At 35.6% G+C, this 27,685-nt stretch overlaps 1 protein-coding gene across 8 annotated transcripts in view; it reads right to left on the reverse strand.

Annotated features, from left to right (window-relative positions):
- Positions 1 to 7,990: 7,990 nt before the first annotated feature.
- Positions 7,991 to 27,685, reverse strand: part of LOC110459911 — a 44,598-nt gene continuing 24,903 nt past the window's right edge. For 3 of the 8 annotated variants that reach the window (XM_021512467.1, XM_021512456.1, XM_021512415.1), the window contains 7 exons: positions 27,277 to 27,442; positions 25,741 to 26,025; positions 25,149 to 25,350; positions 23,648 to 23,790; positions 22,979 to 23,155; positions 16,089 to 16,148; positions 7,991 to 10,710 (listed from right to left, as the gene is read on the reverse strand). In XM_021512467.1, coding sequence (XP_021368142.1) covers positions 10,587 to 10,710; positions 16,089 to 16,148; positions 22,979 to 23,155; positions 23,648 to 23,790; positions 25,149 to 25,350; positions 25,741 to 26,025; positions 27,277 to 27,442 — 1,157 coding nt within the window. In that variant the 3' untranslated portion in view covers positions 7,991 to 10,586. Of the gene's footprint in view, positions 10,711 to 13,190; positions 13,243 to 15,599; positions 15,660 to 16,088; positions 16,149 to 22,978; positions 23,156 to 23,647; positions 23,791 to 25,148; positions 25,351 to 25,740; positions 26,026 to 27,276; positions 27,443 to 27,685 lie in introns of those variants that run through there. The other 5 variants (XM_021512424.1, XM_021512438.1, XM_021512448.1 and 2 more) reach the window with 5 other exon arrangements.

Here is a 27,685-nt window from a genome sequence, read left to right on the forward strand (position 1 = left end):
TACAAGTTCACGTATGAGGATAATCATTGCTCTATATCTTGTTAAACTTATCACCCACTCGGTATCGTGTAGAGCTTATAGAAGGTGTCGTGTAGATGCATATACAGTTTAGTTCAATATGTACTAGTGATAAATACATAGAAAAACATCCAACGTTTTTTCTTAAATAGTTGAAATCGGCCCAAAGGTTTATGAGGCAGACAAAAGGTTTTTTCAACAAAGGGCCATAACTCATTTTTAAAGGTTTGGAATTGAAACATGCTACTTGGATGCACAATGTCAGGAGGCAGTTACCATATCTGTAAACTTCCGTTGAAAGGGACCCCATAGTTTTGGAGAAGTTGTCTGGACAAGTATTTTTCAACCAAGGGTCATTACTCCGTAAAAAAGGGTCAGAATAAAAAAATAGTACCTGGATGCACAACTTCAGGTGGTATAAATAATATCTGGAAAGTTTCGTTGAAATAAATCCATTTAATTAAAAGGAGCTGTCCGGACAAACTTTTTCTACGGACGTACAGAAGGACGGGCAAGCTGATTCCAGTATACTCCCTTAACTTCGTTGCAGGGTTTTTTATAAAGTGTTTTTACTATTAAGATTATTTCATTGTTATTATGCAATTGCATATCTTTGTCTATAACACAATCTCAACCTTAACTCATTCTTCAGAGGAAAGATTACTTTGACAGGATACATACTCATGAATTATTACTGCTGTACATAACTTTAAATCATGCGTAATATAATAAAGTGTTTTGGTTTAATACAAATACAGAAAATGTATCAGTATCTATCGTAATACACACTGATAATCAAATCTCCATGATTATGTGAAATTGGGCATTGATCATGTTTGGCATGCTAAAAAAGTACTTTACCAGTTTTGATATTACATAAAAATGATTCTGTATACAGAATATATATATGGAAAGTTTTTTAAGAAGTTTAAAATATAGACTTTGTTTTTCTAATTAAAAGTATCACTACGCTTACTTCATGTATACCAATATGACATATTTAGTATCAAAATAACAGTAATTTTACACACTATACACTATCATGATTCATTTTCAAAATAACATTTGCCTGTGACATTTATATGTCATTTTGTTAGGATACCCCTGTCATTCAACCTGGTGTTATGCAAGGAGGTCCACTACGGTTATCAGTAGTAATTATGAATAATCATTTATGCAGTTATTGATCATTTTTATTTATCTACACATGGCAAAAGAATAAAAGAAATCAAAGTGGGAGCCAAATGTTGACCCCACCTTTATAGTCTGCCATTGAAACTTAAATAATGCGGTTTACGGCTGACCTTATGTCCAAATAAACACAGGAAGTCAATATAGTACTTGATTTTGATAAACCGGTACGTCTTACAATGCATTTCCTCATGTCGATTGATAAGATTGACGTTATAATCAAGTTACTTAATCTACAAGGGAATCAGTTCATACACAAAAATATTATATATATGGTATAAGGTGGATATCTCAAAGGTTTTCATGGTGAGACCTATGAACTTAGTCCGAAGGGGACCAACAGGGCCACTTTGTCAACAAGGGATGGACCCCAGGGCCATTGATTATGGCACATATGTAATCCTATGTATATGACGAGCATTTGCATACAAGTTGTTGGGAATCAATCCGCTTCCATGTTATGACCAAGGAACTTTATCTAGGACGAACCAAAGGAAGAACGTCATACCATTTAAAGGAAAGGTTGACGGACGCCGTGCCACGGCATCAGTTCACATGGCCCTTCGGACCTGGTGAGCTAAAATATAAAATGTTAACACTGCACAGGGGACACAAGGTGGTCGATATACCTCACATAAGTCTTTAGCTTGGTTTAACTCAAAACAAAGATACGGAAAGATATTGTCTATGGTTTAAAATGTATTGATTTATTAATTTATCAATACTATTGATGAGTAATCTTTTAACCTTTTAATCTTTCAGTACTATTGATGAGTAATAAATGTTTGTTTAGCATACATATTTACCTTAGTTCTCTGTTTCTAATTGTTAATGTTTTAAATGGAATCTACCTTACGTCGTCTAACTGTTGCCTTTTTTTCGTCACAAGATGGTCGAGTCTGTTGGTGGATTGTTGGACCTCGAGCTAGTAGCAGAAAATTATTCGGGCACAGTTCACGTGAAATTTTAGTTTAAGAATAAATGGACTGTTGCATCCGAATGTCCATCTTTTTCATGCTGAAATTGTTTAATTGTCATTGTGTACACTACATTTGCTGGGAGGTTGTTTCCACATATGTGTATTTTGTTCTAAAAAAAATATAGATCCGTAAGTTTAGGTAAGGGGCCCTACCTGGCGAGTACGTATCAAAATGTTATTTGTGCGTCCAGTTCTATCTGACTAAGCCCACTAATTTAAGGGTAAAAAAGTTATTGAGTCAATTTCGCATGCAAGCACACAGTCTTAACATAGAATCTGGGCGCTATAATAACATTCCAAGAGGCCTGAGAATATGTACAGTCTGCGATAAAAATGATGTCGAAGATGAAGTTCATTTTGTACTACTTTGTCCTGTATATTCTGATTTAAGAAAAACATACATCAAACAGTATTATTATCGACATCCAAGTGTCTATAAACCAATAGAATTATTTACCTGTAAAAGTGTTAAACCTTTAAATAGACTGGGTAAATATTTGTGGCACGCTACTGCTAAAAGGAAAATTCTCCTCGCTCAGTAGTGATATTATATCAAATATTATTTGAAACTACTTTATTATAAGTGTACATGTATAATAATAGTTATTTAATATTCGTTAATAGTGCGTTAAATAGTACTTTAATGACATCCCATGGTTCTTTCTGGCTGTTTGAAGTTATATGTAGTGTTTTCATTATGATGTCATCATTTCATGACGTCACATATATAATATAGTAACGTCACACATATGATTATATTGTTATATACTGTCCTTTTCACAACTCACAAAATCATGCTGTAAAACTGCAAGTGATATCATTATTACATGTCTGTAGACATATATATATTTGAATGGAATTGTCCTCCGCCATCTTGTACATCACACATGAATTTTGAATATTTAATTATGTATTTTTGTAACCTATATGCTGTATTGCATTTGGATATAATAAAACTTGATATCCACTTTGGAATGAGCTGTGCTCAAGACCAATGTAAGCTGTATCCAATGTTTGGTATATCTCTAGTGAATTAGTGGGTGATTTCATTCCGATCTCTAGTGAGTTAGTGGGTGATTTCATTCTGATCTCTAGTGAGTTAGTGGGTGATTTCATTCTGATCTCTAGTGAATTAGTGGGTGATTTCATTCTGAGTTAGGTTTCTGGTGAAAGACTGAACAAATGTAGACGTGAGGTTGATTCAGATGATGACTCGTCTAGTACAGGTAGTGAGTTATCTGTTTCTAGGAACAAACACTGTTGAAAAAAACGTTAAGACAACAGCCCGGTCAAAACGATCACATATTAACTCAGTCACCCCTGAAGACACATTTGAACTCTTCCAAGTCAAAGGATGGAATAGTTAATTATGAAATTTCAGGGATGAATGAGTTAAAGTGAAGTCTTGTGAACTGTCAAACATCCACAGAAGTACCCCAATCATTTTCTGCAGTATGGGTTGTTAACCAGAATATCCAGTTTAATGTTCTGTCATTTAAATTGTTTGTCGCTGGAGAATTTGAGATGATTGCATGCTCTGATGTGTTAGATGATGAGAGAGTGGGAAGGAGTCTTTTATTAAAAAAAGATAGTCTGCTATAGTAATGTGTATGAAGGGAATGCATTGCTCTCCTTTTATGCAGCACGGGTTAGGAGGAACGAGCTGGGAGGGAGTGACTGGCAGGGTGATCCTGCTAGTATTGAGGTGCCAATTTGGGCACGGCATGTGCTTTCAGGTAGTAAAAGGGGTAGACGTTCAAACCATCGTTCTTCCGGTCATGACAAAGCAGCGTGTTTTTTTTTCATCTTATCGAAAAAATGTAATGAAAGGGGAGAGCATGAGGCTGAAGTTTGAGGGGCAAAGAGGCATGGGGAACACATCTGTGCAGAATGTTGGAGAAAGGACAAAGTAAAGAGATTTAATCAGGAGATTTCAACAGAAAGTCATTTTCGAATCTGACTAGGCCCAGAGGGTAGAAAATCTGTAGTTATTGATAAATCAGTAAATTTCTCTCTACATCCTTACTTAGTCCCCAAGACTGACACAGTTGTTACTGAGGATATGGATAACAGTAGAGATATATTAAAAAGTTCCAACAGTATGTCTCAAAAGTTAGCCAGTTTTATCAAGGGAAAAGGTGTCCATTATGTGGAGGATCTACAGATACAAGACGCAATTAGGCCACACAAAGACATTCAAGACTCCAAAAAATATAATTTTGAGGAGTGTAGAATTCCAGTATTTTCCAAGCTAAAGAGTTCTTATTCATGTTTATGTTAGGTTTGTTATCAGGACACTGAACGATGTGATTTACTGGAGTGTAGAGGTTGAGGATGAGGCAAGCTTATTATCGCTTCCTGAGAATGAGTGTAGGCAAGGGACCCTTAATAAGGCAGTGAAAAGTGGTCAGCGAAACCATACAGAAGCTAGGGAATTCAAAATTCAGATAGAGGAATACATTTCAGGGTAACTAGAAAAGTGTGCAATTTTAGGGCCTTTCAAGTCCAGTCCTTTTAACGTCTCTTTGCAAATTTCACCCCTAAATTCTTTTCCTAAAGTGGTTACAGGGGAGCGCAGAATAATTTTAGATTTGAGCCTCCCCAAGGGACATTCAATAAATTCGCATATTCCCAAGGATACTTATTTAGGAGAAGATATTTATTTTACCTATCCTCGAGTAGACGATTTAGCAGCACTGATCACAGAGAAAGGGAAGGGTTGTTTGCTGTTCAGGCGGGACCTAAAGAGAGCATATAGGCAAATCTCTATATATCCTGGTGATGTCACCTTGTGGGATACAGCTGGAGAGGTCAGCTTTATTGTGATCGTGTGCTATTAATGGGCTTACGATCAGTAGCTTACATCTGCCAGAGGGCGACTTCTGCTATATCGTGCAGACAGGTCATCAAATTTTAAATTACTTAGATGAATTTGCATAGGAAGAGGAGACTGGCAAAGCTGATCACGCTTACGAATATTTAGGAGCAGTGGTTTAGTTGAGTCAAAGGAGAAGGCAGTAATGTCAACTACAAGAATGGTATGTTTAGGGTATTGTTTGACTCGGAAGAGCTGTGCTTCGGGTACAGGAAATGCTGAAGTTATTAGCGTGGTTGTTGGATGCGGAGGCAGTATCATTACAACCTATACAGTCACTGCTAGGGAAGTTGATGTTTGTGACATCATGGGTCAGGTCAGGCAGAGTTTTTATTAGCAAGATCTTGAACTGGATCAGGGAAATACCATGGCATAATGCTTCAGATTTAGAAGTTTCAGGGGAGGTACGAAAAGACCTAGTCTGGTGGAAAGAGCTCCTTCCCATTTATAATGGTATTTCAATGATGAGTAAACGGGTGTGGTCCAGGCCAGGTGAGGAATTTGCTTCAGATGCTTGCCTATTAGGATGTTAATTCTAGATTTCAAGAATTCATTTTGAATCAGAGGTTAAGTATAAATTTCCTAGAATCATTGACAGCAGTTGTTTGTGTTAAAATCTGGGGGAGAATGCTGATAGGTAGGAAAGTTGTTATCAATTGTGACAATAGCCCTTCAGTGGCAGTGATTTATACAATCTGGCTTAAGAGAGTTCTGTTTCTTTGCTGCTATGCATGTTTTTGAATTGAGAGCGGTTCACATCGATGGTGATCTCAATCGTATACCAGAGCATTAGTCAATGGCGCCTAGGACGCAGTTTTTAGCCCTCACAGGAAACAGCCATGTGGAATATATTCCAGTTTCAGTATTCTAATGCATGGTAATGTAAAAAATTATTTATGAGGATATACATGATGTGTGTTTTTTATGGTATATATCATTATATTTATATTAGTTTACTGGTTATTACTGGGGGGGGNATGTCAGCTTTTAGTTGGCTTGGCGTTGGCTACATTTTATTATAAAAAACCATGGAACACAAAATTTTGGGTTGAAAAATTAGCAATATATGTATGTGCATGTATATATTTGATAGTTTGACTTGTACAAAGGTTAAATAATTAATCTAATATTGTATATTGTGGATAACATCGATTGTGAATATCCTTTATTGTAATAATTAAAGTTTTGATGCAACAGAAACAGCGAATATCCTTGTAATGTAATATTTATTTTGATGCAATGTGCCTTTTCCATATATCAGTGTGGCCAGATGACTTAAGGACATCGTGAGAATATATATAAGGACAGCATGTCTTTGGAGTCGTCTGGCCTTTTCCATCCTAGTAAGGCACATTGCACCTGTGTTTGTGTGTACATTTATTAGCAATACAGGTTTTATTGACAACTTGCAGGTTCGTCTATCTGTCAAAATGTCCAAGTCCGGTGTCAGTACCAGAGAAAACTTAGGCTAACGAATTTTGCAGCTGGAATATATAATTTGTGTAAGGTTTACATGTGTAACAGGAGAAAGAAAAAGAAATCTGCCAGACAGAGATTCGAACCTGAGACCCTCAGAATTCTGACGGCCGCTCTGCTAATTGAGTTACCTAGCTGGTCAACGACGACTGACCCAGTCCAGTTTCGTTACGCATGAAATACTGGTTAAAGAATGAATTATTCATTAGAGGCAGAGGTTTTTCAAATGATTAATTCATACCATAACAGATTGTTTTGCTTTGCTGTTCAGTTAATAAATACTCCCACTTGCTTGGTATTGGCAAAACGATTATTCATATTCTTTTCAAATATGCCAGCTCCAATTCTCTTTCTTCAGAATCAAATGACCATCCCGACACATGCAATGACAAGATAAAGTAATCATTATTTGAATATCATTTATTTATGATGGTGCAAAAGTTGTTTTACAAGGCACTGAGTGGAACAATACAGTAGAGTAGGAAAACAACCAACCACCCTTTTTGTAGTTGTAGGTTAGACATTCTGACCATTGTAGCCTTAGCGGACATTCTCACTGTTGAATTTCATGTTATCATCTATATAAGCAATGTTCTGACTATACACTCACATACACCTCCTATTCTTGCACACATGCTTCCACACAACTCACACACATGGACATACACACGTTTGTGTCCAGGATCTAAACATATAAATTCTTCCGAGACTTTAAAACATTCACCTTATACATGTCAATGTCAAGAAATTACACATGTCAAGGAACTACACACATACAGTTCCACACATGTGTCACTATAAAGAATCTATACATATAGTCCTCATACATGTTTTTTTAGGAACTACACACATACTATCTCCACTCACCAGTCAATGGTTAGACACCTTGGCAAAGTAAGTCTTTCTTAACTCATTCACCCCTGAAGACACATTTGAACTCTCCCAATTCAAAGCTTGGAATAGTTCATTATGAAATTGCATGGGTGAATGAGTTAAAGTGAAGTCTTGTGAAACTGTCAAATATCCACAGAAGTACCCTCATCATTGAAATTATAAATTTTCATTCTGACAAAGTTGTAATGCAAATTTTAGAAACACAATTATATAACTGTTTAAAAGCAATATTAAACAATCATGAATAACAAGAAAATGGATACCAGCAACTTTTGACGTTAAGATATTGTGTAGCTTCACAAGAAAAAATATCCAGCATGCTAACAAGAGAAAATATATACATACTTTATGTTTCTTAATTACTTAGCACGCTAAACATCTGTACAAGTGTTAGTCCTTTACAGAAAATTAATGCATTGTACCTGCAACTTCCAGGTTTTTAAACTATTTCAGATTATAATAGATATAAATCCTTGTGTTTATTATATCACTGAAGCAGTGAAGATTAATCAAATATAAAGATGTATACTGTGAAATCACTAATTTTCGTTTTTTTATTTTTATTTTGTTGATTTCGTGGGTTATATTCATCCACGAATTCATAGGTCCACGAAGTAATCACAAATTCAATATAAAGCGATTCTTCGTTGTAGTGGGTACTCGTAATTTAAGTTTTTTCAGGAAACCAGGAAATTTTGGCCCCACAAACATTTCTGATTTCACAGTAATACTACAGGAATTACTAGGAGGTAACATCTCTTGTCAACATAATCACAAATACTGTATTTACGTTCAACAGTCAAAAGCCAGTTGACCTGTCCCTGGATCTTGGCCATCAAATTTCTACAAATCTAGCTCACTGGTCTCAGCCTGCAGGCCAATATTCCCCCATACATATAATCACAAGTACAAAATGAAATTATAATCTTAATTTAAATAAATAAAACAAATCAACATACAAACGATTGTATTAATGATTCCTTGTCATCTGGACTTTAGTAAGTCTACCTTATAATATCTACGATCTGGATTTAGGGCTCTAAGAGGGACATGCCTCAACCAAGCCTCATTCTTCTACACATGTAAATCAGATATGGTGTAGCAAGTAACGAGGTGAGAAAAGGTAATGATTTGGCACACACAAAGTGGCATACACAAGCAACACAACACAGACAAAGACATAATACTAACCCCTAATAAAGCTTCATTTTTATCGCATATTTGGCTGCATATTGTGTAACAAACAAAAAAGAAGAAAAAAAACGTTTAATATAGACAATCATTAAATGATTTACTACTACAACTAAACAGTCTCAAATACAAAGTAGAGAATAACAGACCAAAAAATTAACGTATATTTGGCATTTTCTTGTTCATAAAAGTTATAGTGAGTTGATCAGGCACCAGTACAGGTTAAGCAGAACCGTGATTATAGTGCTGGCATAATGAACTGTCATAAGGTCCTTACTAGGGAATCTAACTTAGGCACAATTTTCTTTAAAAATTTGTCAAAAAAGTCAGCAAAATAATTTTAAAACATTTTGTTAATAATTGAAATATTTTCATTAGTTTAATTTAAATCTAATTTAAGTTTGCTCTTTCATTGCACAATACCGATAAACTGACGAAGCAATTACTTTCTTCACCCCACTAATTGAGGGGAATGAAAATAGGTGTGGAAATAATATATACCATGAAAAAAAGTTAGAATGACTGATTTGAACAGTGACTAAATGATATCAACAAAAGGTGAATATGACAGGTCATTTTGACAGCACTTATAATAAAATATACCTACAATTATAACAAGTCTACCTACAATGATATCCTTATCACAGCTTACTCATCTAATCTTTCATCACAAGCATCATAATCATTCAACAAGAAAATATGTTTATTTATAAATAATACTTACGTAAAATGAGTTATTTATGAGCACAATACTAATAAAACATATCTTATTCAAATTCAGAACAGATTTTCAGAACTACCCTGTTCTCAAAAAATAAAAGTTTTAAATGGAAGCAGATGATTGAACCATTTCGTTATATATTTAGATATTCATGGTCTACAGAATTCAAAGCTATTGCATTACACAAGAGAAAAGGAAATAAACACTGGCAGTTTTTGCGGCAATAAGTTTCATAGCATTGGGTTTACTCTATGATATAGACACCGGTGGTGTGTGTATATGTAGGTTAGCAATACATAGTTCAGATATTCACAAGGTTCAAATTATTGTAAATCAAATTTACAAAACAAAATATTTTTTTATTTTAAAATCTGAGCCTATTTTTGACCCCTACTCGTAATTTAAAATTGAGAATACCAACTGGTATGATTTTTAATCAAGTAAAACATTAACAACAACAAAAAATGTTCAACTGCAAATCACAACTACAACTGTATCGAAAAATTCCATCTGCAAATTAGAACTTTTTTTTATTAAAATGCAATAAATAACCAGCAAAAAAATCCAACTTTTAAAATCCCTGTAATGACTTGAAATATATTATATTTGTATTACAATACTAAGAAAGCTTTTAATTATTTGCTGAAATGATGATCAAACACATGTATTCTAGAAAGAAAACATAGATTCATTATAGCAAGTTTGAAGCAATTTTGAAAAATTTATAAAATAGGAAATAAATATAACAAAAATAAACTACGTTGTGTTCTAATTTCTAATTCAACATCTGATATATTTTTTTTTGTAAATTTAGGCCACAACAAAGCATATATTTTCCAAGTAAAATTTGAGAAATTAATTGTTAAGTTTTGAAAAAAAAATAGTTTAAAAAAAAGAACCACCGGTTTTGTTAGAATCTTAGGCACTAGGTTAAATTGGTCAAGTAAGTCTGACCGTTTTCTCTTACATTGGCACTTAGCTATATGTAGTTATCAAAGTCTATGTAAAACGCTCACCAGACATAGCACTGCCGCTAGCTAGTATAATACCATATATGGATAATATATCAGTCGTACAAGTTTATCACAGTCAATTGAATCAATAAATATATATTGTAATGGAGATGTCGTCATCATCTTGTCCCATGATATGTTTTATGTCGTGTGACGGGCCAGATCCTACAGGATCTGTGGTGTCCTGCTGAGGTATGTAGTGTCCCGCATTATTGTTTTCATCCGTGGTCACGTAACGGTCCCCTGCATTCTCCTCCCTGGTGCCGATAGGTGACGTCGTACGTCAATATTGGTGTGGTGGAATCCTCCCGGAGACAGACTCATAGTTATAACTCTAGTGGACTCCAGTTTTCTAGAAAAGAGAAAATGATAGCAAATTTAAAAACATCTAGAAAAAACGTTTGTGCTTCAAAAAACTGGAAAACTTTGAAAAAAATCTTCATCAAAACCTACATAGAATAACTGCCATATTAAAAATTTCATGATATTTTATGGAAGAACCCACATTTTAATGATTTTTCATACACATACTTGTAGCAGACCATACACTGTAGCTAAAACAATTTAACCCATCAGATAATTATCAAAATCAAAGTACATATGGAAATCAAAGCTGGTGTATTTCATTTCAATGTGCATACATGTACTTAGAACCTTCCTGGTTTCAAAATGATGTACAACAACAGTGCTAACAGTGAAAGAAGTGTACACAGCTGTAAAGTACAACATTAGAGAACAAGATAGAACACAAATTAATACAAACAATGCAATAAGACTGTCGGAGCAGTTCAGTGGACGGATCCAATGACTGAAGATAGACTGAGAAACAAAAGGAAACAGAGGAGAAATAGAGTAGATTTAAATATGTATAAAAACTCTGTTATATTGTACAGTATCACATTAAATTGTTTTGTTCATCATAATAAAGAAAAAATACCATCAGGTAGCCTAGCCTACCCTCGTACAGCTGGTTTGTGGATACAATATCTTGCTTTGCAATTTTAGATTTTTTTGTAATGGGAAATAAAGTCATTTATAATTCTTTTTATTTAAGACAAAACCCCTTTTTCCTATGGTATATGTAGATGGCAATCTTCCATGCTAAATAACTGTCGACAGAGCATGACATGTAGACTACTTCAGGTCATCAATTACACACCAGGTACACACCATTAACTGTAGGTTTTAGTTTGCAATCAGATACTGCAGTTGATTATATATATAGATTATTCTATTTCTTTAAAGTCTTCTATTAAATAATAATGCTAACTATCTGTGAAAACATTGAGAAGTAAGAGTACTGTCTGCACTTAATTAGGGTCAATGATATTAGACCGCATGGGGAGATTCAGTAACCAAACACTGAAAAACATGTACTTCAACTGACTGTCTCCTCCTCAAAAATCACGGACTTGAGCAAGACTAAACACTGGTATTTAGTATAAAGTACAGTTAGTTCTACAGTGCAGCTTTGAGAATTGATCCAATCACCTGTTATTAAATTATACAATCCTTAACTTCAGACTTAGCTGTCATATTAAACCTATCTAAACTTGACACCACACAGAGTTGATAGGTTTCAAATTTCACAGAATAATGTAAAAATGTTCACATCAGGACATTTGTAAACATTTTTCTTCAGGTTGGTAAGTATGGATTGTGAAAAGATTCATGTAGCACAACCAATAAGTGTTTCTAGCATATGAATGCTGTGTTATGCAGTGTCATAAAGCCATCAAATAAATCATGTATATGAAACGTGTGTAATATCACTCTGGAAATTACCTCGCAATCGAATTGGAACAATCAATGTGACGTCACGTCATTGTGAAGCGGAAACAATTTTCATCGTTTCAGAGGCGGCCGAGTGCAAAATATTTGTTTCAGATCACAATTATACAGTTTACATTGTATTATATGATAAAAGGAATCTGCCATTCATTTCCCTTCGTATTAGATATATGATCTTCGTTTTGGATTTTTCATATTTGCTTGCCAGAGGCTCGCAAACATGAAAAATTCCAAAACTTGTATCATAAATACTTCATCTAGATAAAGGAAGCCATCTGGATACACTGCAGTGGGCCAGTTCTAAATCAAGATGAGGGGGCACATAGACTCTCGCACATCTATGACCAAGTATTTACAAAGCGTAGCTGAATCCCGTCATTTTAATACATATATATAACAGCTAATTGTACATTAAGCGTAGCCGAATCAACATTGATTTGTGTGGACAACTCGTTCACATTTGACACCCTTTGTGTACATACACTTCACAAGTCATTTGTCTGATGAAGGTTATAGAGTACACACCATACTAGTTATCAAAATGTCACATAAAAACGCTTATTGGTTGTGCTACATGAATCTTTTCACAATACACAGCAGGACATTTGAAGCTAAATGTCTGGTTACACAGGTATCTGTATTAATGAGGGTTTGGTGTAAAAATGTTACACCATGTGTGAAGATTTCACAAGACAACAAAAAGCTTCCTAGCTGAAATGCCTAATACACTGTAAAATTTGTACCTGACCCCCCCTCCCCCTTTTAAAAAACCAAAACATGATGCAGATTAAGATGTTAAACTGGGTCAAAATTTCTAGAAGGTTTCATGAAATTCCTGAAAGATTTTCAGCAACAAAATGATCATGTAGATAGGAAAAAATATGTTTTTAGAGTGCAGTTTTTAGGATAAAAGGTGACAAAGACAGAATGTGAGATTATGAACACCGACCCACATAGAAAATTATACATATAACAATATAGCACTTTGACCAATACAGAATCAGACATCAAACGATATAGCGTAACATCACCGCCAATTACCTGTAGTGTCGTAAGATTGGGAACATAAGGTCGTTGACTGTGCAAGCGAAATCTGTTCAAATGGAAACACCTGCACGGTTACGCACAAATAACGCATGCATAAACATACAATAATAAAGCTACATTGCTTACACTGGTTTTAATCATGCTTTGCATTATAAAGGTTAAAATGCAGACAATGTGTACATAGAATACGTGTCCTGCCAAGATGCATTGTTTCTTGGATTATAAAATAACTTTTATTAAGGACACTTCTTTTATAAGATAAAAACTTTCAATTTGTTTTCAAAAAAAAGAAAATAAATCATTGTGTATGCAAAATTTGTAATGTATAACAAAGAAATATGTTTATTAAAATCATAATATTAATTGTACTTAAGTTGTTATTTAAAATGCAAAAAAAAATAAAAAAAAATACTGAAATAAAAACCAAACCACTTTTCTAATTTTTACTAATTCTACCCACGAAAAAAACAAATTTTACAGCAAAGTATTAAAATGTAAAATTAAAATACTCTATCCATCAAATAAGATAAGTCAAGATTCGCAAAGCAAAGCTTCTGGCCAACCATCACACTGCTAGCACACAAACCATATAGAACACAAACAGGAACAACAAACAAGGGCAGAACGAGATATAGGCAAGGACAGGTCAGGAGGCTGGTTTGTCATAAACAGGGTAAAAGGTGTGGAAAAGGGCAGGACTAGGAACGGGTGGCTTCAGAAATGGGTAGGGGACAGGTCCAGATAAGTAGATGGGGCATGCCCTGATACATAGAGGTCATCCAAAATAAATGACTATCTCCTTTTAAGAACTGTTTATACAGCAGAGGTATATCTCTGCCCCATTAAAAAAATTAAAACAAGATAGTCAGTTATTTCAGAGTTATGTGGAGGGGACATGCTCAGATACAGGGAAGGGGCATGTCCAGATTTTGGGAGCGGCATGTCTAAAAGTGGCAAGGGACATTTCTAGATGTGGGGAGGGGGCATGTCTAAAAGTGGCAAGGGACATGTCTAGATGTGGGGAGGGGCATGTCTAGAAGTGAAAAGGGGCAAGTCTAGATGTGGGGAGGGTGTCTAAAAGTGACAAGGGGCATGTCTAGATGTGGGAAGGGGCATGTCTAAAAGTGGCAAGGGACATGTCTAGATGTGGGGAGGGGTGTGTCTAAAAGTGAAAAGGGGCATGTCGAGATGTGGAGAGAGGTGTGTCTAAAGGTGGCAAGGGACATGTCTAGATGTGGGGAAGCACATGTCTAAGAGTGGCAAGACATGCCCCTCATGATCCAGATGTAGGTAGTGGCATATCTAGATTTGGGGAGAGACATGTCTAAAAGTGGGAAAGGGCATGTCCAGATGTTGGGAGGGGCATATCCAGATGTAGGGAAGAGCATGTCTGGATGTGGGGAGGGGCATGTCTAAAAGTGGGGAAGGGCATGTCCAAATATTGCAAATGGGATATAAGTCATGGGGAGCATTGGAGATTCTTTGAAGCAATTTCAAGCAATCAATAGGACCTGATTGAGTAGCTAGAACACAATGCTGATTGACACAAGCACAGGTGAAGGAAGCTAGACAAAAACACATGTAAGGTTGTCAGAATAGTGTTGCAGTGTATACGTAAGGAGTCACCAGCAGGCAGATATGTATACAGAGACTCTGGAGTCAAATGCCAGTAATATGTGGTGATACATTGATAAAATGATGCTCAGTTTAATAGTGCCTTTGTTTATGTTCTCACTGATATTTGTGACTTTTTCATTAAAAAGACAAATTGAAACAGACAATTTTGTGTGATTAAAACATATATACACATTATTGATGAGTGCATTGTCTCTACTATAAAATTAAAACATTAAGACAAAAAACCCATATTCAATCTTATGAACACAAAATTCAGCCTTCTACAGTCTACAGTCTGAAAGTGAGTTAAATCAAACAGTTCATGCTATATAGCATTGTCAAACCACGGGATACACATATACCTTAAAGCTAGAGAAGGCAGTCATGCATCTGCTGCTTAATACCCTACAACAAGCAGGGCCACACCTGCTTAAACTACACAACAACACAGGGATCTCAACACATTTATTCTTCTACCACTTTATTCCAATCAATATATATTACTGTACATAAATTTGTAGACACTGAATTATATTTTACAAAATTAAAAATATATAGAATGATTTTTTTTTTTTTTTTACCATCAATATTTTAAAGTTTATTTTCTACCTTTAATACATTGTAAGTCATTTTTTTTTCCTTTATCGAAAAATTTATTTTTTGAATTTTTATGAAGTGTCATCACACGGCTAAGCCTGCCCAAATCTACAGACGCCCTTATCATAATACGGTGAAGCATGCACTTGGTCTGTGACTATTATCACTACTGATTACATTATTTCTGACCAGTAATACCACGGCCTTTTCGTCCTCTTATTTACATATCTCTTATATTTTCCAACGTAGCTGAAATTTTAATTCAACATTCATGTTATATTTTTGTTTCATATTCTTTTTAATAAATAAATTGCAATTCGAATGACTGATTTGAAAATATTTAATTTGGATAAAACCACTTTTGACAAATTGAACATTATAGGATTCTACCATGTGTTACATTTGTACCAATTAATTAAGAGCTTAAAGATGCTGCTATTTCCGCAGTTGCACCAAACATTCCCAAAAATTTCAAAAAAGAAAGGAAAAATATCAAATCCAAAAGCAAAGCCAAGAAGTTATCTTAAAACCTTTGTTGTAAAATTTGAAAATTGAATTATAAAAAGAAGGAATAAAAAATGAATATTATGAAGTAGAAGATGTTACGTATGAGGTTATGTGACGACAACCACAAGCTAGTGTGAACGTGAACTTTATACGGGAGATTTCACTGTTTACCTCTTCTTGATGGTATGCTGTTGCATGTTAAGCAAAGGTCCAAGACGAACATAAATCTCCCTAGGTTGGGAAGAAACAGAATAGGAATGTTATCATCGCTGAGAATATATAGCAACAGTCTGGGTTGCTTACCAACTGAAAAAAGGCCTGCAATCTTAAAAACATACAGAAAAAATACCCACATGATTCAGCCACTAAATTGAGCATTTGATATTCAAAATAAAATGTTTAACATTCAAGTGACGCTGTTGCATGCAAAATGTTACAAAAATATCATGCTTGACTCATACGCTATGTTACATGTGAGCAGTTTGGCAGTTTAGGTGTTTGAGCTTGACGATTTGTGTAACGATACAGGGAACCAGAATATTGTTTTAATTAATATGTAATTCTCTTATCATCTATAATCTATTTATTCTCGACTAGCTATAACTTGCATTGTGTACAGTTCATTATGTGAAGTGACAAAGACAAGACAACATGTAAAAATCCATCATGAGGTAAAGAAATTCCTTTTATTTGTGTCTTGGCATGACTTTTATGAAATCATTTTTACCAATCTGAATTACAAAATAAAATTTCCAGTTCCATAACAAATCTTTTATGCAATTTGAATTTAAACATTGGTCAGTCACTGCCAACAATTCACATATTCTGTTGAAGATATTAATTACTATTCCCTACAAAAAACATTGGACATAGGTTTGAGGGTGAAGCAATATTACATCAAGCAGTCACTCGGTGAGGGGAACAGTAAACCCCCAGAAGTATGGGTACATCTTTGTGGATAGCAGGGAGGAAGGGAAGGCGTGTGCTGTTTACGGTGACAAATGCTACGTAGGAGACTTGGTATGTCTGATGGAAGCTGTGGGAAGCAGTGATGGATCCATGGAATAAAAATGGTGGCATTGATGGCAGTGTACGAGGAGAATGAGGTCAAGAGGTGGATGAAATATTAAACTATCTACATAATAAAAAACAGAGTAGGTACCAGTATTTTATGCAAAAGTCATATAATTTAAAGTTATTGAAAACTTATTTTAGAATATATCTCCGACAACAATGATAACCTATGCTAATGACAGTGGTGTTTGTTTTTATATCTTTGTTTCAGTATTAAGAAAGACTGTGACTGATATCTACTTTTGTCACATAATGTACTGTGTTATCCAGTTAATATACCCATGTCATATTTTAATGCCTATTAACCCATGTAATATGACCTATCAGCCCTGTGTTGGTTGTAAGCTTCAATTGTTTCAATTGTGATGTCACGCCTAGGACAAGTACATGACGTCAAAGACTTACGCACTGGAGTCAAAATGGTGTCTTTTTACATTTCAGGGTTACATGAAAATTGTTGTTTTACACAAATAAATGCCATAAGTCTTGATTATGTGATAAAAAGGATCTTACACTCGTTTTTATTTCATATAAAATTGATGAAACTTGTCACAAATTTTTCATTTTAGCTTGCCAGAGGCTCGCAGGCTCGCTAAATTGAAAAATTCTTAGACTTGTTGATGTTCCATAAATATTATATGAAATGGAAACTCATGCAAGATCCTATATGTTCAGATCCACATTGAATTGTGATATATTATAGCTATATTCTATATGTTCACATTGAATTGTGATATATTATAGCTATATCCTATATGTTCACATTGAATTGTGATATATTATAGCTATATCCTGTATGTTCAGATCCACATTGAATTCTGATATATTATAGCTATATTCTATATGTTCAGATCCACATTGAATTGTGATATATTATAGCTATATTCTATATGTTCAGATCAACATTGAATTGTGATATATTATAGCTATATCCTATATGTTCAGATTGAATTGTGATATATATATAGCTATATCCTATATGTTCAACATTCAAAATTTGACAACATCATATTGTCTATACTGTAAAAAATGCTTCCTTGCCATATAAATTTCTAAGTAATTTATACCATACAAACAAACATTAGCAAGGACCCAGTGTTATCTGGGAAGCTACTGTAAATATTACTTCTTTGACCCATATATATACATGTATATATATACAGGTTGTAAATGTGTAGTATTTCATTGAAACACTGATTTTCCCGAGACACAATTATAATTTTGAGTGAACTGTAAGACTTTTTCAAGATTCTGGTTAATTTCTCATGAATATTTTGTATTATTAATATATTTGTCCTAAACAATTTAACGTTTATACTTCTTTGACCTTCTCTTTCACCTCCAATGACTCGAGGTTTATCTAATTCTGGAACACCAATATTCACACGCCCTTTAATTTATTTTCAGTTGGGAATCTAAGATATATTTTTGAGGTTGATTATCTCTTAGACAGTAAATCATGTTTTTTGTACTTTCTAAAAGAATCAAAATTAGGATAATTTTAAATTCATATCATAATCATATTTCAGCAGCTTCTAAAGTGAACAGGTCTGCTACATTGTGTGACTTTAACTCATTCACCCCTGAAATTTTATAATGAACTATTCCAACCTTAGAATTGGAAGATTTCAAATGTATCTTCAGGGGTGAATGAGTAAAGTCATGCTTATCATGGTAATTCTACCACCTCAGTAACAAATGTATCTCATCGTCCAACAACATTATGGAATAGTGGATGACACATGCAACCCAATAAAACATGCATGCACAAAGCTATTTCAAAACCTAACCTTCTTATTATCTAGGTCATGCATATTACATAGACTTAATCTCATATCCATGTTATGTAACCTTATTAGCAAGGCAAAACTATATTTCAGTACACTTTATGTGACATGATAGATATAGTTAATTAACATGTACAGTAAAACCTTGATATAATGCCACTTGTTCCTACTGCCTCCTCACTTCCTGCCAACATATTACAAGGTCTTTTTTCTCTTTATCTTAAGAACTCCTTTATACGTCTCCTTCAATTTATCACCAAACCCCTTTATAGCGCCAACATTTTTCTGGACAAATGGTGGCAGTCAACTTGTTTTACTGTACTTGCATGTGATATGATTGAATACAGATAACTCAGGTATCAAAAATGTTAAAAAAAGAAAATTATCGCATGTCTATCAGCCTTTGTTCGTAATTTTATCACAATATTTTTTCACCGTTAATATTCTATCATAATGCATGTACATAAGTTGATTAGCCAGTATTTCTAAGGTACACCGTACTACACAACGCTCTGGTTTATAACCATAGAATCTCATGGCTAGTAACATTGATGATTTAATTTTTACTCTTTCCTTTTGTTTTATAGCACATGACATTATTCATTTTTCTTGTTTTTCTTTGAAATTATTTTTTCTTAATGTTTTATAACTAATTGCCAGGAATCTTAAAAGCTTATATCTTTCATGATTTACAGACAATTGTGTAGGTTATAAACAAAACATTAGACCATGACAACAATACATATGTAATAAAAAAAAATCTGAAAATAAAACCTGTTCAAGAACCATGCGACCATTAATCGATTCAGGATCGTATCTCTGAAAAAATCACTCAGTGTTGATCTCTCTTCCACAAGAAATCGATGATAGTGTATGTCAAGTAGGTGCACAGATGAACTCCACAAGGAGATTGATTGTCTTTGATTTCATAGATATAAAAAACCCACATGAATAATCTACTAATAATTCTAGAAGTGCTAATCTTAAAATTTCCTGACCTGCAATTTAATATAAAATCAAATGATATAAAACATACATATTCATTTCCTAAATTACTGGGATTTAACTTGAAGATGTAGCTTATTAACAGGGAAAGGTATTGTGAGCAATTGGTTTAAACAATGAACAAAGGGCCATAACTCTATGTGTAGCGGGATGTGTGACCCAATAAGCATAATCCACTTTCCTGCCAAAGAATTATTCAACTAAAAAATTTGGCAATTGTCAGGTGACAATGAGACATATCCTTGACAATATGACACAAGGTGAACAAAGGGCCATAACTCTGTATTTAACAAGGTACGGTATTGATTTCAGTTTGGGACATTTGGCAATTCCAAGTGATAACTCGCATAAAAAACAATGATCCCATGGGTTAATTGTAGTGGGACAGAAAGACAATATCTTCTGTGTCTAATGTGCCCATATCTAACTAGTATATAACACATAAGAACTAGTAATTGTTACAAAACTCTCCCACCATTCCACAACTAGTCCCCACACACTCTAGTTTCAATCACATATCGTTATTACTCTGTATTACCTGCGATAAGCCCATAATCAGCCTTCAGACTTCACACTTCTTGTTAAAATCTTTGTTTTAATAACAGATTTTATGTTGTATGCAGGACATATATGTATGGCCCTGGGTCTGGTTTCTAGGTATCTATGGTAACATGCAGAAACACTAAACTTGTACCGTAATTAGCTAATTTTCCAAGGACTAGGCTCCGTGTCGTTATTAAAGGTAAAATGTGGGCTTATTACAGGTAAATTATCCTGGCTTATTACAGGTAAATTATGTGAGCTTATTACAGGTAAATTGGACTCCAAACACCTTAACACTTCACATTAAGTAACAGAGTTTGTCACATGCTATTTACCCACCACATATAACACTAACACAACACACAGTGGAGTAGCTTAGTTATACTGGACCCAGGCCTTCCTATTGTAGCCATTAGTTATACTAGACCCAGTCATTCCTATTTTAGCCATTAGTTATACTGGACCCAATCCTTCCTATTGTAGCCATTAGTTATACTGGATTCAGTCCTTCCTATTGTAGCCATTAGTTATACTGGATTCAGTCCTTCCTATTGTAGCCATTAGTTATACTGGACCCAATCCTTCCTATTGTAGCCATTAGTGATACTGGACCCAGTCCCCCCTATTGTAGCCATTAGTTATACCCAGTCCTTCCTATTGTAGTAGCCATTAGTTATACCCAGTCATTCCTATTGTAGCCATAAGTTATACTGGACCCAGTCATTCCTATTGTAGCCATTAGTTATACTAGACCCAGTCATTCCTATTGTAGCCATTGGTTATACTGGACCCAGTCCTTCCTATTGTAGTAGCCATTAGTTATACTGGACCCAGTCCTTCCTATTGTAGCCATTAGTTATACTGGACCCAGTCCTTCCTATTGTAGCCATTAGTTTTACTGGACCCAGTCCTTCCTATTGTAGCGATTAGTTATACTGGACCCAGTCCTTCCTTTTGTAGCCATTAGTTATACTGGACCCAGTCCTACCTATTGTAGCCATTACTTATACTGGACCCAGTCCTTCCTATTGTAGCCATTAGTTATACTGGACACAATCCTTCCTATTGTAGCCATTAATGATACTGGACCCACTCCTTCCTATTGTAGCCATTAGTTATACTGGACACAATCCTTCCTATTGTAGCCATTAATGATACTGGACCCACTCCTTCCTATTGTAGCCATTAGTTATACTGGACCCAATCCTTCCTATTGTAGCCATTAGTGATACTGGACCCAGTCCTTCCTATTGTAGCCATTAGTTATACCCAGTCCTTCCTATTGTAGTAGCCATTAGTTATACCCTGTCATTCCTATTGTAGCCATTAGTTATACAGGACCCAGTCATTCCTATTGTAGCCATTAGTTATACTAGACCCACCCAGTCATTCCTATTGTAGCCATTGGTTATACTGGACCCAGTCCTTCCTATTGTAGTAGCCATTAGTTATACTGGACCCAGTCCTTCCTATTGTAGCCATTAGTTTTACTGGACAAACCTACTCCTTATGAACCCTCTTATCACACTGCTGTATGAGACACTTACCCCTTATGAACCCTCTAATCACACTTTTATATGAGGAACTTACCCCTTATGAACCCTCTTATCACACTCACACTGCTGTATGAGACACTTACCCTTTATGAACCCTCTTATCACACTGCTGTATGAGACACTTACCCCTTATGAACCCTCTAATCACACTGCTGTATGAGGAACTTACCCCTTATGAACCCTCTTATCACACTGCTGTATGAGAAACTTACTCCTTTTGAACCCTCTAATCACACTTCTGTATGAGGAACATACCCCTTTTGAACCCTCTAATCACACTTCTATATGAGGAACATACCCCTTTTGAACCCTCTAATCACACTTCTATATGAGGAACTTACCCCTTTTGAACCCTCTTAACACACTGCTGTATGAGAAACTTACCCCTTATGAACCCTCTAGCAACTACATTGTAGTTATACAAAATAAACTGGTCCCCTTCCTAGCACTTTTGCCAATTTTACATTATTATGAGTTTACTTTTTTGCCAACTCCATCAGAACTTTATCTTGTCATAAAACTATGAACTTTTCTTGACCCCTTTAGAACCTATCTTGCTATAAAACTACCAACTTGTTTACTTCCTTAGAACCCATCCTCCACACTCTAGGAGATACGCTCACTTTCACTCTCTGCATCCCTGAAATATGTCATGGCAATATTGAAGGCTCAGTGTGAAACAAGAAGTTTAGTTTGATCCATTGATGTACATGGAAAGAATCTCATGGTCACATAACGGTTAAAATTGACTGACTTTGAAGTCGGGTGTCGCTCCTTTGTAATCTTCAAAGGACAGGTATCAGCCTAGCGATTGGTCAGTTTTTTTCAACCCGAGACCAATCAAACAGTTGTCTTTGTGCCTTCAATTTTGCTATGACATATTCCAGGGGTGCAGAGAGCGTAAGTGAGCATAATCCCTGGAGTATCGAGGATGCTAAGACCCATGTCATTAAAAAGTAAAACTTAACTCCTATATATCCAAACTCCTCAGAATATCAAAAATGTAATTTCTATCCCCCGACCATGAATTTGCCTCCTTGCTGAACCCTACAGACCCCCGGAGTCGGGAGGTAGTTACTGGTATATATGTACTCACTTGACTTGGTCTAGCATGTCCTTGCCACTGTCTGCAGACGAAGAGCCTGGTCGTTTGATTGGCACCAGTGCACTGTCCAACGATGTCCCAGTCCCGGGGTGACCAAACTTGTCAACGCCTGTTCCACCTATTTCTCCACCCCACGCTGAACGCATCCCACTACGACCCCGAGTTGGACTACAACAGCAAGCAGAGAGTTGTCGGATAAATAACCATATAAAGTACACAGACTACTGTAGATTAGGCATAATTTGCCTTCTAAAAAAAATAAAAATCAAGGGTGCTAATTTGCATATTACTCAGTATGAATGTTTAATGTTATGCATGAATAAATGTTTGCACTATACTTAAGTTCATGATCAATGTTTAACGTGAATTCATAAACAAAATTGAAAATAAAATAAAAAAGAAATAATCCAAAGTATTCAGGGAAGGCTTATCTGAACTTGTTTTGTAATATTTAATATTCTGATATTTAAAATGTATCACATCAACTATTCTTTAATTGATACACGTTTTCGTTTAAAATGTACATAATTTTAATAATCTGTCCTATGGTTAACACTTTATTACGATTTTGAAACAAGTCCCTTGCGTTAAAAATCAAATAAACAAGTTAATATATAATATAAAATAATCATGCAAGCACTGGTGTATATTCAAATGTACCTGAATCTGAAATCCCTTGGCAGAGAATAACCTTGCATTGCTTGAACCCTTGACTTCATAATCTGTTTCCTGAAGTCTTTTCTCGCATTTCCATAACCATTGAAAATATGATCACAGAAAAGAAGCTTTCCATTGAGGTACATCTGTAACATAAAAAAAATAACATATTAAAGCTGTACAATAAACATATTGTATGTTGTGTTCGATGAGTAGGAGAGGCTGGACATATCTTATAAGAAACAGGCCAGGGACCAAGTTGTGTCAGATTAAGAAGAACAACTCGGTTTGACTTCCCAGAAACATGCCAGGGACCAAGTTGTGTGGCAATTTGGAGGCAAGGCTGGATGTTATAAGAAACATGCCAGGGACCAAGTTGTGTGGCATTTTATAGCAAGGCTGGGTGTTATAAGAAATATGCTAGGAACCAAGTTGTGTTGGGTTTGGAGCAAGGCTGGGTGTTATAAGAATATGCTAGGGATCAAATGGTGTTGGGTTTGGAGGCAAGGCTGGGTGTTATAAGAAACATGCCAGGGACCAAGTTGTGTGGCAGTTTGGAGCAAGGCTGGCTGTTATAAGAAACATGCTAGGGACCAAGTTGTGTGGCAATTTGGAGCAAGGCTGGGTGTTATAAGAAACATGCTAGGGACCAAGTTGTGTGGCATTTTGGAGCAAGGCTAGATGTTATAAGAAACATGCCAGGGACTAAGTTGTGTGGCAATTTGGAGCAAGGCTGGATGTTATAAGAAACATGCCAGGGCCCAAGTTGTGTGGCAATTTGGAGGCAAGGCTGGATGTTATAAGAAACATGCCCGGGACTAAGTTGTGTGGCATTTTGGAACAAGGCGTTATAAGAAACATGCCAGGGACCAAGTTGTATGGCATTTTGGAACAAGGCGTTATAAGAAGCATGCCAGGGACCAAGTTGCGTGGCATTTTGAAGCCAGGCTGAGTGTTATAAGAAATACGCTAGGGACCAAGTTGTGTGGGATTTTGGAGCAAGGCTGGGTGTGATAAGAAACATGGCAGGGACCAAGTTGGGTGGCATTTTGGAACAAGGCTGGGTGTTATAAGAAACATGCCAGGGACCAAGTTGTGTGGCATTTTGGAGCAAGGCTGAGTGTTATAAGAAATATGCTAGGGACCAAGTTGTGTGGCATTTTGGAGCAAGGCTGGGTGTTACAAGAAACATGCTAGGGACCAAATGCTGTTGGGTTTGGAGCAAGGCTGGATGTTATAAGAAACATGCCAGGGACCAAGTTGTATGGCATTTTGGAACAAGGCTGGGTGTTATAAGAAACATGCTAGGGACCAAATAGTGTTGGGTTTGGAGCAAGTCTGGGTGTTATAAGAAACATACTAGGGACAAAGTTGTCGTTGTTAGAAAGAGAGGCTGGGTTTTACATACTAGAAACATGGTGTTTGGAAGCAAGGCTGTGTGTTATAAGAAACATGCTTGGGACCATGTTGTCGATGTTAGAAAGAGAGGCTGGGTTTTACATACTAGAAACATGCCAGGGACCACGTTGTGTCGGGTTAGAAGGAGAGGCTGGGTGTGGTCAGATCCCTCAGCAGCAGTCGTGATGTCATACTGTAGGAGCCTGAACATGTCTCCTCGACATTGAACACAGGGCTTGGTACGGTTCCTATTACAACTCGTATAGATCTCTTCTACCATCTTCTCTGCCGCAGTGGAGTAGGGAAATCTGTGATTGACAAGTGTTCACAATAACACAATAACAATATATTGTATGACTTTCAATTAAGGTACAACATTTACATATAAATGGCTTCCAACACACATTTCAAAATTGATTTAATAATTAAATAAAAAGAATACAATATAGTTATGTGTAAGTATTTTTACCTCCAAAAGGGATCATGTTTTACTTTTACCATAACAAAGTCTGCATACAAAATTCACTGAACAATTATAAAGATTCTCCATTTAATAAAAACACATGCTGCAGACCAACTTGAGAAAAGTAGTCAATTTGGTTAGCAATTGCAATGCCGATTTGAAGTTTTTTACTTGCATGATGACATTTGAAGCTGTATGTAAAATACATATAAACTTGTAACAGGTCAAAACTTACATAGAGGAGATCACCTCAATGACTACGATCTGAGTGTCTGGCACCTCCGTCTGGATGAAGGTGTCATACTCAAGGTCCATAATCTGTGGTATGATGTGACGACTACAACGACACAAGGGTCGCTCCAATCCAAGCATAGCCTGGCGAATAGCCACAGGACATGGACTCTTCATCATCGACAGCAGCTCAGCATTAGGATTGGTGGTTGCAATTGTGTATTGGCGGGACAAAGGTGCACTGGATACAGGAGTCCGTATACCTCGTGATGAATGTTTACCCGCAGAACTGAAATTATATATGCATACATAGAAAACCTTGATATAATACCTCTTGTTTTATTTTCCACCTCGCTTACAACCAACATACATTTGTATTTCAAGGCTGCCTTTACCTTTTTATTACATTTTTGCCAGAGAAATATTGAATTCTATTAATTTGATAAAAATGCTGTTTTTCACACTGTGATAGGTATTAAAAATGAAATTTTCATTGTCAAAATATCCCATTTGAAATTGACCAATCAAAATGGTACTTTTGTAAAAGGACAAGGAATAGTGATAAAGATAGTGCCGTCGCTGGGGTTCGAACCCGCAACCCTTGGCTCTCTAGCCCGATGCTCTACCGCTGAGCTAAAGGGAAATTCCCTACAGCTCACGCTTGTAAGGCAACCTAATAAATCCAAATTTTTTACACTTTCTATTCACTTAACTTAAAGCCACACATTCTTTGTTTTGTTAAAGATGAAGCAACAATAGAAGAAGTGGCTGCTATGGTACATCTATGCCACATATACTAAGGTATAGATATACTTATATGCTTTATAACTTTTATGTAAGTAAGGCTTATAAAATAATAGCAGAAAATGGTAGAGTTGTGGTAAGTAGCCAATCTTAGATGGTGTGCAGCCTTGTTGTCAAGAATGACTTCAATAGAATATGGCATCAAAGATTTCACTTTTATATCCCCAACTGTTTTGAATGCAGGAATGGCAGAATATATTAATAAATTTTCACTCCCGCCATGCCATTGTGAAAAATATTGGCATTCTGCCATATTCATGAAATACACGATATTCACAAGAAAAAACCATTAAATATCCTCTATGTATGTGTCTGTTTATGTATTGCCAAACTTCCTTTATAATGCTAATATTTTGGTGGACAAAAATGGGAAGAATAACAAAGTTTTACTGTAAAATATTTGTTTTCTGCTTTGGTACATTACTCACAATCTAGAGTAGAAACAAAACTGTTGTATGTACAACCACATAATGTGATTAACTAATTGTTATGCCAGATGTGGAATTACTAGTCTGATTAAAATGAGTTCAAGAGTTGAAAACAGTTAACTTAGAAGTCCCAAGTTTCACAAATGTTCCTCAAAGGGAAAAAAAACTTAACCGAAAACTTTCCAAAGGAAAACAATACTGGAGTAAAGGGAAATTTCCTCATGCTTTCCTATGGAAAAAAATCTTCATTAAGAAAAAACCCATAATTGAATGTATTATGAGTATATATTGAAAGTTAATATACATACTGTGCTAGTCTTTCAAACATAGCGATAGCCGTTGGGGAGACATCACCGCCAGCATCTGTGGTATCATCCTCAAACTTCACGTTAGATGGAGCTGCACTCTTCTTTCGAGACTCCATCACCTCAAATTCATCAACTAGGCTCTTGGCTGATCTACTTCTTGCTTTCACTGTGTTACAACATAAAAATCACTGCCACTTCACTGATTTCAGCTTCATTTTTGTAATTATTCGTTTTATAAATTTTAAGATACAACGGTATAGCACTTTAAATTTGCGGGGTCAATATTTCGCAGTTTCGTATTCAGTACATATTCGCGGGGGTTAAATTTCGCTCAAATCCCATGTGTCGTGCTAAATATTTTGAGTGTCATTATTTAAGGATTAAACCTCGAAATACATGTAAACCATTT

This window comes from Mizuhopecten yessoensis, unplaced genomic scaffold (genome assembly GCF_002113885.1).
Source record: "Mizuhopecten yessoensis strain PY_sf001 unplaced genomic scaffold, ASM211388v2 scaffold1319, whole genome shotgun sequence".
NCBI classification, from domain to species: domain Eukaryota; kingdom Metazoa; phylum Mollusca; class Bivalvia; order Pectinida; family Pectinidae; genus Mizuhopecten; species Mizuhopecten yessoensis.